The sequence below is a fragment of the Oratosquilla oratoria genome, chromosome 2, assembly GCF_046742065.1.
Source record: "Oratosquilla oratoria isolate Oo_2021 chromosome 2, ASM4674206v1, whole genome shotgun sequence".
Classification (NCBI taxonomy): Eukaryota; Metazoa; Arthropoda; class Malacostraca; order Stomatopoda; family Squillidae; genus Oratosquilla; species Oratosquilla oratoria.
In genome coordinates this window covers 78,580,086-78,595,101 of record NC_134778.1, presented here as the reverse complement: position 1 = coordinate 78,595,101, position 15,016 = coordinate 78,580,086, and the positions used below count along the sequence as shown (strand labels likewise).

The window sequence follows — 15,016 nt, the reverse complement described above, 5'->3', positions numbered from 1 at the left end:
AACGTGATGATGTGACGGACCCGTCACATTTTGTGTTACAAGTGACGTTAGATAGAACGACGTAACAATACCGTATGTTGCTGTATGTTGCACGTGGACAGAATCTCTCGAGAACAAAGGTGGAGCTCAGTTCTCCTCTAATGTTAAGTTGACATCATAATCCCAATACCAGGTATTCCTCCTATTCTGAATTTCCCTCTGGGCTTTACCCCCACCCAGCCTCCATGCTCCCTCGAGTCGAATTCCAATAGCTTCTCTCCCTCCTATCCACTACCACTCACCACGCCGCTATATATACACAGCGCAGGTGCGCAGAGGCTACAGTTGCACAGCAGGATTGGTCAGACAAAGGTTAGGCGCTGTACACGTTTTGTCCGCTTTCGTGTCCTACCAGCGTCACCAAGACGGAGAGTGGGTACACGATTTTTTTCTCCCAACATCTGTGATATACCGGGCTTGCTGGGGACAACACTCTGGGCCCTTGAGGCCAGGCTCAGGGTTTCCAGGTGCCGGTGAAGAGCTCCCGGGTAGGTTTCTGGATCCCAAGAATCAGGGCCCGCCGAGTCACCGCCTCAGGCTTACCGAGCAGACTCCGGCTGCATATCTTATTCGCAGGATCCTCAGCGCTCCGTTGTCGCTGTTACGGTCATCCGGCGGAAAGGTGACCCTCCAAGTACGATGTAAAGAGATAATTAGAGTCTAGTTTTCGTCGGAAATTAATTCATTGTGCTTGTCTAGTCTGCGATGACTTTTGTTGCCTTGAATCAGTGCCGACAGAAGGAGTTTCGTATCTGTTAGACGTCTTCACAATCGTGAAGGTTAAGAAACGGAGTCATCATAAGTCAAAGATCTTGAAGTTGATGCTTGCAAAATACGTTAGATATATTTTTCATTTTCTTCGGCCAGGATAGGCTCATGATTGTACATGAACTCCACATACGTACGTTCATCATTCGTGCGGCCCAAACATTCAGTCATGCCTTTGGCTCCCAGATTTCGTGAAGACTTCTATGTTTTATCCTATCTGTTTAGTGACGCCAGACAGTGATTAATACCGGTCCACGGCATACACCCCAACCAGTGTAACACCCTTACAGCGACAATGGGTAAATTGCATTATATTAACTACAGCATATTAACCTCCCCAGCCTGACGACGTTCGCAATAGGTTATCATATTCTGCCAAGCTCCAGAGAACTATTTTTTTCTTCGGTTGGCCTTGGAGGAGCGCCCGTGGCCTCAGAGAACGGGTTCACGCGCGCGCGGGGTGACCAGTGCCCTTGAATCTGGGACGTCTTTTACGAGTCTTATCCCCGCCCATTGCGAAACTCTTCCAGTTAATGCGGAGAGGTTTCAATTGCGCGGAGGGTCGTCACCGTCATGAATACATTCATACGTCTCGACCACCATCGACACGCTCTTCTACTTATCATTCTTCCTCCCATATCTTCTTTACTTGGTTATCTTCTCGCTATTTTGTCCACTTAGAGCGGTATATATATATATATATATATATATATATATATATATATATATATATATATATATATATATATATAATATGTATATATATATAATATGTATGTATATATATATATGTATGTATATATATATATATATATGTATGTGTATATATATGTATATGTATGTATGTGTATATATATATATGTGTATATATATATATATGTGTGTATATATATATATATGTATGTATGTGTATATATATGTATATATATATATATATATGTATGTATATATATATGTATATATGTATGTATATATGTATGTATATATATATGTATATATGTATATATATATGTATGTATATATATATGTATATATATATATATATATATATATATATATATATATGACGACATCTTGACAGGTTGTGAGAGAGGCAGAGGGGAAAACACACAAATAGAACGAGTTTATTCTTTAACTAGTTTCGCACCATAGTGCGAAACTAGTTAAAGAATAAACTCTAGTGCTATTTGTGTGTTTTCTCCTCTGCCTCTCTCACATATATATATATATAATATATATGTGTAAGTAACCACTAGGAAAAGTAAACTAACGAAGCAGAGCGCTTTCGTATAATTACATCTTTGTATCAGCACTGAAGATGTAATTACACGAAAGTGCTCTGCTTCGTTAGTTTACTTTTCCTAGTGGTTACTTACGCATTTGTGAACACACGCTCCTAGTGTTTTTATTGCATATAATATATATATATATATATATATATATATATATATATATATATATATATATATATATGTATATGTATATGTATGTATATATATATATATATATATATATATATATATATATATATATATATATATATACGTGTGTGTGTGTATGTATATATGTGTATATATATAATACACACACACACACACACACACACACACACACATATATGTATATATATATATACATATATATATACATATATAAATATATATATATATATATATAATATGTGTGTGTGTGCGTGTATTTATGTATGTGTGTGTGCAGATAAATCATAAAACTGGCACGTGATCCAATACTGTGCCGCTTTCGTGTATTTTACATCTTCAGTGGATAGTGTATATATAGATAGAAATTTATATATATATATATATACATATGTGCGTGTGTGTGTGTGTACGCATGTAAATATACCTGCATATCTATAGGCAGGATATCGGAACATCAACTGTGTGTGTGTGTGTGTGTGTGTGTGTGTGTGTGTGTGTGTGTGTGTGTGTGTGTGTGTGTGTGTGTGTGTGTGTGTGTGTGTGTGTGTGTGTGTGTGTGTGTGTGTGTGTGTGTGTGTGTGTGTGTGTGTGTGTGTGTGTGTGTGTGTGTGTGTGTGTGTGTTTACCTAGTTGTATTTTGCGGGAAGGGGACGTATGCTCGTGTGTGTGTGTGTGTGTGTGTGTGTGTGTGTGTGTGTGTGTGTCTGTGTGTGTGTGTGTGTGTGTGCGCGAGCGCGAGTGCTTCGCGCTCGGGGGTCCATGACGTAATTCAAATTGCTAACGACCCATGTTTCGAAGCTTCAAAGTTTTCAAGGCTTCACAGCCTACCTGACGTCGTGACTCGTGGCCAGCAGAGTTAGTTGTCAGGCGGAGGGGAACGAGTAGGGGCGCAGGACGAAGCGTCAGTTATCTCTCAGAACACCGAAATCGATTGCAGTAAGTATCCTGACACTAGTGGCTTGGGCAAACTTTGCACATTAACATGCGTTTCCTTGTGTGATATGTGAATATTCGGGAATGTATACGATGAGATGCCTATGCCAGTAGGCGCGTTGATCCGTGGAAGCAGTCACTTTAGCTTAAAGCCAAGGCGAGACCAGCACACTTCCAATTACGCCACCAACGCGCGCATTTTCACTCGGATCAAGAGCAGTGGAGCTGTGTAGACGTAGGTTTAGTTGAACCAGAAAATCGACTTCCTATCCTAGATAAACGGAGGCATAGCACTGTTTGCGTACCGTGTTCCTCCACAATTATCTATCCTTTGACTCGAGTGTTAACCAACCTCTGTGCATGGTCTATTTTGACTGAAGAGGTGATTTCATTCGATATACCATAGAAGAACTCTATTGTAAAGATATTAATTTCTTCCCGAGAGCCGTCATAATGTCTTGTCAAGGAGTAGTAACCTCATAATGAAATTCCCGACGCGACATAAGTCATGATCGAATCCTTTTTTTCTTGCAGATTCTTTAGTGATGCGGGAACTGAGAGTTTTGTTCCTGCTGGTGGCGGCGGCCTGTGGGGCCCTGGCCGTCCCCAGCTCCTACCAGCAGCAGCAGCAGCAGCAGCAGCAACAGCAGCAGGGAGGTGCAGTGCTGTGCGACATCTACAGTGATTGCGTGGGTGCCTACCTCTGCGTAAATGGCGAAATCGACGTCGGCGGCGCGGGTGTTATCGACCTGAGGGTAAAGAAGCCTACGGCCAGGGTGAGTTGCTGATTCTTCCTCTTTGCTCAGGGTTTTAATAAAGTCGCTTTTTATTTTCTGCCGTAGGATAAGTAGCCATGGGAATAAAGCGCGTGAACAGTGAATGTGTACATGCATATGTATATACCTGGGTATATACAAGCAACGTATACATATCAAACAATCCAGCCCGGCCTTCGCGAGCTCTGAACTCGGGTCCCTCTGAGCGTGAGCCAGGCCTAATTGTTTAAATTACATCGTTCATGGCAGCGATTGATGTACTGTATGCATGTATATGCATGTATGCATTCACAGGTAAATATTTAGATTTTACTCCTAAACCTTTAATTGTGGTGGCTCACATCAGTCTATGGTCTGGATAAAGAAACGTTCATGTCTCCAAAGGCTTTGACTTGTATATAAATAGTGTTAAAGTAATTTTAAAGTGTAGGAGTTAATTTTTTCAATTTGTTCCTTAAGTAGCATCGTAACTGGAGTATTTGTCTACATAATAATTTTCTTTTGTACTTGTTTGTTTATGCTATATATTTTGTCAGGGAATTCTGCAAAGCATTTTCCTTGTAGATGGACTTAGAACTATAATTATCCCACAAAAGGACAAATTGCAAGTTCCAGCTAGAAACTTGCAAATTCATGCAAACTTGCCAATATAATCCCAGGTGCTCAACAAGTCTCAAAGTTGGAGAACAGTCCGGCGTGCCTCGTCTTGTTATGGAACGGAATGTCAATGTTAGTTCCTTGCCGTGGAGAAATGACAAGGCTTCCATGTTTCTGACAGGTCCTCTGCTCGGCTCCTGACGTATGTTGTCGCAAGCCAGGAGTACCTCCGCCCCAACCCTATTGCACCCCAGGAAAGGCTTGCGTCGACCACACTTTCTGCGACTATACCGGGCTCTTCAACTTGGCTGGCACCGGGAACAGTGCAGTGGGAAATATCCCTCTTCCGGTAAGATTGGTTTACGTTAAACGTAATAATAACTTTGATCTCTCGCAAGAAAACCTCTTGGGTGCGCGTGGAGGTTTGTGGTAATGTATCCTCGGTATAGATTTGATCATGCCTGTTACTACACGTTACTGGTGAAGCATGTGTACGTGTATTGATGTATGATTCTTGTGCATCAGTTTTCTGGATTTGTCGCCCTAAACTACCTTCTTCACTCTAGTTTCATGTTTTGTTTTTTTCTAAATCTATCTTTCCTGGTGTCTATCCCTCCCGGTCTCTGCATCTCTCTCTCTCTCTCTCTCTCTCTCTCTCTGGGTCTCTCTCTCTCTCTCTCTCTCTCTCTCTCTCTCTGGGTCTCTCTCTCTGGGTCTCTCTCTCTGGGTCTCTCTCTCTCTGGGTCTCTCTCTCTCTGTCTTTGGGTCTGGGTCTCTTTCTCTATCTCTGGGTCTCTCTGTCTCTGTCTCTGGGTCTCTCTCTCTCTCTCTGTCTCTGGGTCTCTCTCTCTCTCTCTGTCTCTGGGTCTCTCTCTCTCTCTCTGTCTCTGGGTCTCTCTCTCTCTCTCTGTCTCTGGGTCTCTCTCTCTCTGTCTCTGGGCCTCTCTCTCTGTCTCTGGGCCTCTCTCTCTCTCTGTCTCTGGGTCTTTCTCTCTCTGTCTCTGGGTCTCTCTCTCTCTGTCTCTGGGTCTCTCTCTGGGTCTGGGTCTCTCTCTCTCTGTCTCTCTGGGTCTGGGTCTCTCTCTCTCTGGGTCCCTCTCTCTCTCTCTGGGTCCCTCTCTCTCTCTCTCTGGGTCCCTCTCTCCCTCTGGGTCTCTGGGTCTGGGTCTCTCTCTCTCTCTGGGCTGGGTCTCTCTCTCTCGCGGGGGCTGGGTCTCTCTCTCTCTCACGCTCTCTCTCTGGGTCCCTCTCTCCCTCTAGGTCTGGGTCTGGGTCCCTCTCTCCCTCTAGGTCTGGGTCTGGGTCCCTCTCTCCCTCTAGGTCTGGGTCTGGGTCCCTCTCTCCCTCTAGGTCTGGGTCTGGGTCCCTCTCTCCCTCTAGGTCTGGGTCCCTCTCTCCCTCTGGGTCTGGGTCCCTCTCTCCCTCTAGGTCTGGGTCCCTCTCTCCCTCTAGGTCTGGGTCCCTCTCTCCCTCTAGGTCTGGGTCCCTCTCTCCCTCTAGGTCTGGGTCCCTCTCTCCCTCTAGGTCTGGGTCCCTCTCTCCCTCTAGGTCTGGGTCCCTCTCTCCCTCTAGGTCTGGGTCCCTCTCTCCCTCTAGGTCTGGGTCCCTCTCTCCCTCTGGGTCTGGGTCCCTCTCTCCCTCTAGGTCTGGGTCCCTCTCTCCCTCCTGGGTCCCTCTCTCCCTCTCCCTCTCTCCCTCTCCCCCTCTCCCTCTCGGTCTGGGTCCCTCTCTCCCTCTCGGTCTGGGTCCCTCTCTCCCTCTGGGTCTGGGTCCCTCTCTCCCTCTAGGTCTGGGTCCCTCTCTCCCTCTAGGTCTGGGTCCCTCTCTCCCTCTGGGTCTGGGTCCCTCTCTCCCTCTAGGTCTGGGTCCCTCTCTCCCTCTAGGTCTGGGTCCCTCTCTCCCTCTAGGTCTGGGTCCCTCTCTCCCTCTCTCTCCCTCTCCCTCTGGGTCTGGGTCCCTCTCTCCCTCTGGGTCTGGGTCCCTCTCTCCCTCTAGGTCTGGGTCCCTCTCTCCCTCTAGGTCTGGGTCCCTCTCTCCCTCTAGGTCTGGGTCTGGGTCCCTCTCTCCCTCTAGGTCTGGGTCCCTCTCTCCCTCTAGGTCTGGGTCCCTCTCTCCCTCTAGGTCTGGGTCCCTCTCTCCCTCTGGGTCTGGGTCCCTCTCTCCCTCTAGGTCTGGGTCACTCTCTCCCTCGCGGTCTGGGTCGCTGTCTCCCTCTCCCTTTCACCCTCTCTCTCTCCCTCCTCTCTCCCTCTCTCTCTCCCTCTGGGTCTGGGTCCCTCTCTCCCTCTGTGTCTCCCTCTCTCTCTCCTCTCTCTGGGTCCCTCTCGCTCTCCCTCTGGCTCCCTCTCTCCCTCTGGGTCTGGGTCCCTCTCTCCCTCTAGGTCTGGGTCCCTCTCTCCCTCTAGGTCTGGGTCCCTCTCTCCCTCTAGGTCTGGGTCCCTCTCTCCCTCTAGGTCTGGGTCCCTCTCTCCCTCTAGGTCTGGGTCCCTCTCTCCCTCTAGGTCTGGGTCCCTCTCTCCCTCTAGGTCTGGGTCCCTCTCTCCCTCTAGGTCTGGGTCCCTCTCTCCCTCTAGGTCTGGGTCCGGGTCCCTCTCTCCCTCTAGGTCTGGGTCTGGGTCCCTCTCTCCCTCTAGGTCTGGGTCTGGGTCCCTCTCTCCCTCTAGGTCTGGGTCGGTCTCGCGCGCTGGGTCTGGGTCCGTCTCTCCCTCTCTCCCTCTGGGTCTGGGTCCCTCTGGATTGCTCGCTCGAGATCTGGATTGCTCTAATCTGTATTTTTAGCGGTACCTTGTGTATACGTTATTTCAAGTGTGCATATAAATTTTAAGGGGCCATTACTTAAGTGTACAGTATTATATTCGTAACGTCCGTGTAATTTGATGTATGAAAACCCTTGTCGAATTTTTGCAGACCTGCTTCCTCGAGGGAGAGGCTGGCGTGGGTGTCTGCTGCGATCCTCCTATCCTTGATGCCTGCCCTCTTGGCACATTCTGCCTTGCTAATAACGAGTGTCCTGGGTCCGCCCTGGACCATAACCAGCAATTGATTCCATTTACGCCAGACTACACTACCTGGAGCAGGTGTTCGCTCTACTCTGGCTCTTACGGAGTCTGCTGTGAGCCTCCAATCACCCATCACGAGTTCTGTCCAGACAACGGAGTTTGTGTCCCTGGGAATCAATGTGTTGAGGGAGAAGCCTACGACTACTCGGATGTCTGGATTCCTTATTCGCCAGATTACAAATTCCATGACACGTGCACTGTTGCAGGAGGATCCAACGGTATTTGCTGTAAACCGAAGATCATTGTTTCTGAAACGTGCCCAGTCGATTCGATTTGCGTCTCAAGAGCGCAATGCACTAATGGCCAAGGCTTAAGCCACACAAGTGTTTGGAATCCATATTCTCAAGATTACGTGTACTGGTCTACTTGCCCACTTGCAGATGGAACTCAAGGCGTATGTTGTAAACCCGAACTCATTGTCCACACAGTTTGTCCTGACCATGGCCTTTGCGTCCCAGCAGGTCAATGTCCTGGTAAAGCTCAGAGCTACCTAGGTCCATGGAGTCCTTATAACGCAAACTATTTGTACTGGAGTACCTGTACAAGTGCAGCAGGATCTCCTGGTATTTGCTGCCAGCCAGATATCCCTATCCTAGAAGTTTGTCCAGATAACTCGGTTTGCACCATTGGAGATCATTGCGATGGAAATGCTTACGACTATACAAACAGCTGGGCCCCATATTCGGCAAGTTACAGGTACTGGGGCACTTGCACATACGGAGGTGTATCTGGCATCTGTTGTGAACCGAAGATTCAACATTATGAAACTTGCCCAGACTACGCGCTTTGCGTTCCTGATGGCCAGTGCCCTGGAGAGGGATACGATTACACGAAATCTTGGAATCCATATTCGTCCAGCCATCGATTCTGGGGCACTTGTCCGCTTGTTGGAGGAAGTACTGGAATTTGTTGTATACCCACAATCACGCCCATCACGTGTCCCCCGAAGTCTGTATGCATTCCGGGCGCTCAGTGCCTAGGACAATCGTACGACTACCAAAACACCTTGATACCTTACAGCCAAACCTACAGGTACTGGACTACTTGTAATACCCCGCTGTCCTCCGATGGTAATGGCATTTGCTGTCAATTGCCCGTTGCTACAGAGTGTGGCGTGAGTAACGCACCACAGCCCCATCCTCACGGACTTGGCACGAAGATCCAGGCGCCGGCGCTGCAGCCCAACGAGGCTGCTTTGGGAGAGTTCCCCTGGCAAGCCATCCTCTTCTTCAGCAACTACACCTTCCAGTGCGGCGCCACCCTCCTCACGGAGAGGCACGTGCTGACGGCGGCTCACTGTGTCGATGGTTTCTACCCAGCAGACTTCCGTGTCCGCCTTGGCGAGTGGCAGGTGAATACATTTGATGAAATCCTACCTTACTACGACGCAGAGATTAGTACGATTACTATCCATCCCGACTTCAAGCCTGGCCCCGTCTACAACGACATCGCTGTTATTGAGCTCACGCAGCCCGTTCCCTTCGACTACCACATCAATGTTCCTTGTATCCCGGATGCTTCCCACTACAAGCTGTTTGATGGACAACGGTGCATTACCACTGGCTGGGGCAAAGACGCTTTCTATGGTAAGTCCTTCTTTCGTCTCTGCCGTCCTTTTGGCGCTTCAGTTGTCATAGCTAGATTTGAATAATGAATTGAGCCTGTCCTCTGCACTTACTTTTGCAGAAATAATTGAACATTTGTGACTTAACTTGTAACGGCTTTAGTTTATAGAACGAGTATGCTACAACATATAAAGTATGGATCGAATTCAAACTAGAAACGTACGTCATTGTTTGTGCCGGTGGCACAGAATAACTTCTCAAAGGTTCACTCTCTAATGAGATCCATTCAATTTCTTTTCTAGGTGAGTACCAGCATATCCTGAAGAAGATAGACGTTCCAGTTGTACCCCACGACACCTGCCAGGCTTTGCTGCGTAAAACTCGCTTGTCTGAGTATTTCATCCTGGATCAGTCCTTCATGTGCGCTGGCGGTGAAGAGAACAAGGACGCTTGCAAAGGTGACGGCGGCGGTCCTCTTGTTTGCTTGGATAGCCGTGGAAAGTACGTTCTGATCGGTATCACTGCTTGGGGTATCGGATGCGGAAAGCAGGACATCCCGGGAGTCTACGTTGACGTGGCTAAGGTGATCGACTTCGTCAGCGATGTCGTACATGGACGCCCTATCCCGGCGACCTACTACCCTGGACAAAGTGAACCCCAAATAGACCAGACTCAACAAGTTGCCCCATACGGCAAATGAAACGGCAGAAGACTGTGAAAAATGAATGAAAAGGAGTAATAAAGGTTGATGGGAATAAATAGAAGTTAATCAGTAACGAGGTTTCGGGGGAAAGGGAGTAGGGGTTAGCTCTGTAACCGAAATGCAATTTAATGTTTGACGAACAATCTTGCCAGCCTGCAAGAAGTTTCGCATTTAAGAAAATTTTTAGCATCTAGTGTAAATTTTAAAGGCATTTTCAAAAGTAGCGTCTGTGATACTATTTAGGTGCAAAAGATCCACTAAAACTGTGTTTTAGTATGACAATCATCGCCATTGAAAATAGGGAAGTTAATTTACCAAAGACTAACGCATAAAGTTGTACAATACCAGTCCATAACTGAAAGATGCAAGATGATCCTTTTTCTTGTTCCTACGAACCGATTGCCATACCATAACCAGTATGAAATGAAGGCAATATATTTCCCATTTATAGCAACTGTGTATCCTAAATAAATTTACCATGGAATATCTTGTTTCAATATACGAAGTTGCTGACTGATAAAAACGGGAAAATAGAAATTGTAGAGGGAAAGACTTGCAATTTCCCTTACCGGCTTGTCCGACGAGAAATCTATATTTCTGATAATTACCAATTAACCACAGGACTGGTTTAAAGGCCTGTCTACACGAGCGGGCCTGATCGGCGGGCTTGCCCGTTAACGGGCATATTTGACGGGCAAACGATCAAATTGCCCGAAAGGCCGCCGAGCGAAATCACTGAGCTGGTGCCCGGTAGCTGGAGTTTCTACCCTGCCAGACGCAAGATAATATCGTGAACCATATCCTTTTCTTCTTTTTCTTCTTGAGACACACAGCTATTATCATAGAGCACAAAATCTTTTTCTTGACAATGCTAGGCACCATGGTTCTCGTACAGCACTCCACCCGCTACTGGCAACATCGTCGGGCAGGCCCAGCTGTTCATCACTTCGGTCGTGTGGACAACATTCAAGGGCAGGCCCGCGAGAATTTGCCCGTTAATGGGCAAACCCGCCGATCAGGCCCGCTCGTGTAGACAGGCCTTAAGAATCACAATTTTAGACTATGCTCAAGGGTTTAGCTCGAGCTTTCCAGTGTGTTGGGAGCAAAAACTATAATATTAGGGTAGTGGTTTATCAAGATAGTCTTTTGTACCCTTGTTGGGTAAAGTGGTAAGAGTTAACAGGCAACTCGGGAGATTACAAAGGATTACAAAGAATAGACATGAGACCCTTTGGTCCTCAACTAGGTCGGATGCGAAAAAAATATATATTTAATGCGTAGGTTTAGTCGAATAATAAACTGGTAATTAGTAAATGATAAACACTTAAATAACAAATGAAAATGAAGTAAATAATAACAAATGGCAGGCATTACAGCGTCTTGCTTAGGTGTTTATCTAAACTAATCTTAAGCTTGCAGCTAAATTGCACTGCCTCTGCAAGAGGTTTATTCCATTCATTAACTACATGGTTGGCAAATTTGTTTCTATCCACTTCCAAATTAGATATTTCCTGACAGTTTAAGACCATATTTCTTGTCCAATTCTCATTGTATGAAAATTCACTTGATGTAAATTCCCTTTAGGCTCTCAAAGACCTGTATCAATTTACCTCTGAGTCGACGTTGTTTTTTTAAGGGAAAACAGATTCATGTTTTAGTTTATTTTCGTATGATTTATTTTTGATATTTGGAATCTGTTTTGTGGTTTTTCTTTGTTGTTTTTTTTCTAATCTGAGATGCGAGATAGATTCCCACTAGCATGTACAAAATCATCAACTGATATCACAGGATTTGACATTTACATACTAGCGCGAGTACGCAATGTGTAAGAATATAGTTCATAATCTATATATACAATCACGATACAATATAATGCAATTCTGCGAGAGGGTTCTGGTGGTGGTGGTTACGTGGGTGGGTGGGTGGTTGGATGGGTTTTGGGTGATTCGTTGGTTGGTTTGGAGTGGCAGGTAAGTGATAGTGGAGCCAATCATAAATATACATGGGAAAAGGTGGAGGAAATGGTGGTTAATGAGGCACAAATGGACTATGTGGTGGTACCCAGAGGAAGGATTGGAAGAGTTCTGGACGTTCTTGTTTTCATGAGAGTGGAGGAATCGGACAATTTTTTGGTAGAAGGGAAATTGAGTGGCCGAAAGTGGAGGAGGAAAAGGGGGGGGGGGATAGAGGTGCTGAGAGTAAACAAATTGAATAAGAAGGAAAAGGAATGAATATCGGGAGAAGATGAGAGAAACGGGAGATGGTAAAGGATAAAGAGGAAATAAGAATAGAAAAAGAATGGATATATTTCAAGGAGGAAGTAACAAAGTGAAAAGATGTTATGTGGTACGAGGAAGATGTGAGTGGACAAATGGAAAGGAAATTAATGGTGGGATGAAAAGGTGAAGTCTATAGAAGAAATTAATTCGGCGTATAAATATCGGTTACAAGGCAAAACTAGGAAAGCATATGAACTTTAGAAGAAGAAAGCAAAACATAAGTTGAAGCAAAGAGGAGAGCAGATGTAAAATCGTATAAGATTTTGACATAATTTTGAAAAGAACCAGATATTTTGTAAAGACGGTAGGGGGGAATGAATCAAAGGAAAAGGTAAAGGGGGCAGATGGACACATGTTAATAGAAATGAAGGTCGTAAGGGGAAGGTTAGGGAGGAATTGTGGCAGTGGAATGAGCTAGGAAAATATCTGATGCGAGATGAAAATGACAGAAATTAAGGGGAAACGATGAGGTATACAGAGCACTGAATGTGATGTAAAATGGTAAGTTACCTGGGTTGTATGGGTGTTATGCGGAACATTTATAGTAAATTGGCTAGAGACGTTTAATGTATGCCTGAAGGAGGGAAATTTTCCAGAGGAATGGAAGAGTGCTTGTATATTTCCAAAGGAAAGAGTAACAAATATGAATCAGTGGTTTTGGAGATCTACAACCTACGCTACTACAGGACCGCAACACCTATGAGGTTGTACCTTACGACCCGACCTCCAAGCTGCAGAAGAAGGTAGAAGGTGAGCCACGCAAACTAAAGGAATGACGCTTAATTACGGAGAGGGAGTGGGAGAGGATAGGGCCAAGGGACTCGGTCATTCGGGAATTTTACGGTCTGCCCAAGATACACAAAGAGAGGGTGCCTTTAAGACCAATTATTGCTTTCAGAAGGTCTCCCATATACAACCTAGCATCGGTGCTGGCCAATAGACTTAGACCCTTAGTAATGAGCTCGACACGGATGTTGAAAAATTCAAGTGAATTCCTGGAAAAAGTACGAGACGTAAGAGTGGAGAGTGATGAGATTATGGTGTGTTTCGATGTGAAGTACATGTTTACGTCTTTACCGCAAGACCTCGTGAAACGGGCGGTGTTGTCCGCGATGGAGGAAACAAGGGGCTACCTGGACAATGAAAAACTTTCCACCAATGAAGTGATGAGGTTGGTTAATCTATCCCTAGACTCAACCTTTTTTAATTTTAGAGACACGGTGTACCACCAGAGAATTGGGACCCACCATGGGCTCGACAATCTCGGTTATCCTGGCTGAGATCACCATGCAGTAGTTCAAGAATGAGATTTTGTCCGCTGCACCAACATCATTGAAGCTGTGGACGCGGTATATGGACGACATGTTCGCAATCCTGAAGACCAGAGATGTGGATGGATTTCTGGAACATCTCAATGGGAAGCATGAGGCTATCCAATTTGAGATGGAGAAGGAATTAGAAGGCGAGCTACCGTTCCTGGACGTAGTGGTGAAACGCGTGGGTGATATTTTGGTCACTAGCGTGTAGAAGAAGGCAACGCATACCGACCGACTGCTGGATTTTGGTAGTGATCACCCGATCTGCCACAAGAAGAGCGTGGTGAAAACGTTGTGGAACAGGGCGGAGAGGGTCTGCTCCACAGAGGCATCGCAAAAAGAGGAAAGAAGCTGGTTGAGGAGGGTATTCCGTGCTAACTTCTACCCGAATCAAGTAGTGAAAAGATGGACGGTGCCGCAGAGAAGAGAAACAGACCGGGGTGAGATACGAACAGCCACAACCAGGATATCGGTCCCTTACGTGAGGGGGGTTTCGGAGGTCGCAGCGAGGATTTTGAATAAAAACGGAGTGACCATCGAGCACAAACCCAGTAACACGCTATGTGAAGCTCTTACCCGAGTCAAGGATAAGGGAGCAAATTGAACCAGCTCGGGGCGGTGTACATCAGTTGCTCCGATTGCACAGCGATCTATGTGGGGGGAACAGGAAAACAGGCTAGTACCAGACTACAGGAACACCAAAGGACAGCAAACAGAAAAGACCCGAGTTCGGCACTGTAGAAACACACTGAACTGCACCAACACGAGTTCGACTGGCAAGGCGCAAAGATACTATACAAAAACAACAGGAAAGGGAGCAGACTGTTCTTGGAAGCGTGGGCCACTGACGAAGACCGCATAAACAGGTCCATAAACTCAACCCCATATACGCAGGAGCAAGGAATAGGTTGAAAAGTATCACGGACAACGGCGGGGGGTAAATGGCTTTCCCCACCTCTCTCCCCCCCCCATCCCTCCGCCACTACACACACTCGTTTGACGTAGGTCATAGCGCCTACCTTCACTTCCCTCCCTCCACCTATCCCCCCACTCCACCACATAACCCCCCTCCCTCCACCTCGGACAGGTTACCGCGTCCCTCCGGCGGGCACGGCCACTCGTATGTTTAGACCATGTATTGTCTGTATCCCATTGTATCCTCTGAGGACGAGTCCCGGATAGGACTCGAAACGTCGGGAATAAATTACCTACTTCTGAGTCTGGTGTTTTCTACGTTTCTACCATATATATATATATATATATATATATATATATATATATATATATGTATATGTATATGACGTAAGCGGAGTAGGAAACACAGGAGTCTTAGTCTTGAGTTTATTCCTGACTAGTTTCGCAGGTGTGCTTTATCAAAGCACATCTGCGAAACTAGTCAGGAATAAACTCAAGACTAAGAATCCTGTGTTTCCTACTCCGCTTACGTCAACCTGTCAGAATGTCTCAACAAATACATGTATATATATATATATATATATATATATATATATATATATATATATATATATATATATATAT

General features: G+C 45.9%; 1 protein-coding gene across 5 annotated transcripts; it reads left to right on the top strand.

Annotated features, from left to right (window-relative positions):
* Window positions 1-303: 303 nt before the first annotated feature.
* Window positions 304-10,366, top strand: LOC143040493 (uncharacterized). 5 transcript variants are annotated; one of them, XM_076211597.1, is made up of 5 exons: window positions 304-351; window positions 3,717-3,958; window positions 4,737-4,904; window positions 7,463-9,200; window positions 9,482-10,366. In XM_076211597.1, exons 2-5 carry the CDS (start codon window positions 3,728-3,730, stop codon window positions 9,877-9,879), a joined length of 2,535 nt encoding a protein of 844 aa, XP_076067712.1. In that variant the 5' UTR covers window positions 304-351; window positions 3,717-3,727; the 3' UTR covers window positions 9,880-10,366. The 5 variants fall into 5 exon arrangements, with proteins under 5 accessions (XP_076067712.1, XP_076067718.1, XP_076067721.1 ...); XM_076211603.1 differs by having other exon boundaries at window positions 337-415; XM_076211606.1 differs by lacking the exon at window positions 304-351 and adding an exon at window positions 408-527.
* The last annotated feature ends 4,650 nt before the right edge of the window (window positions 10,367-15,016 follow it).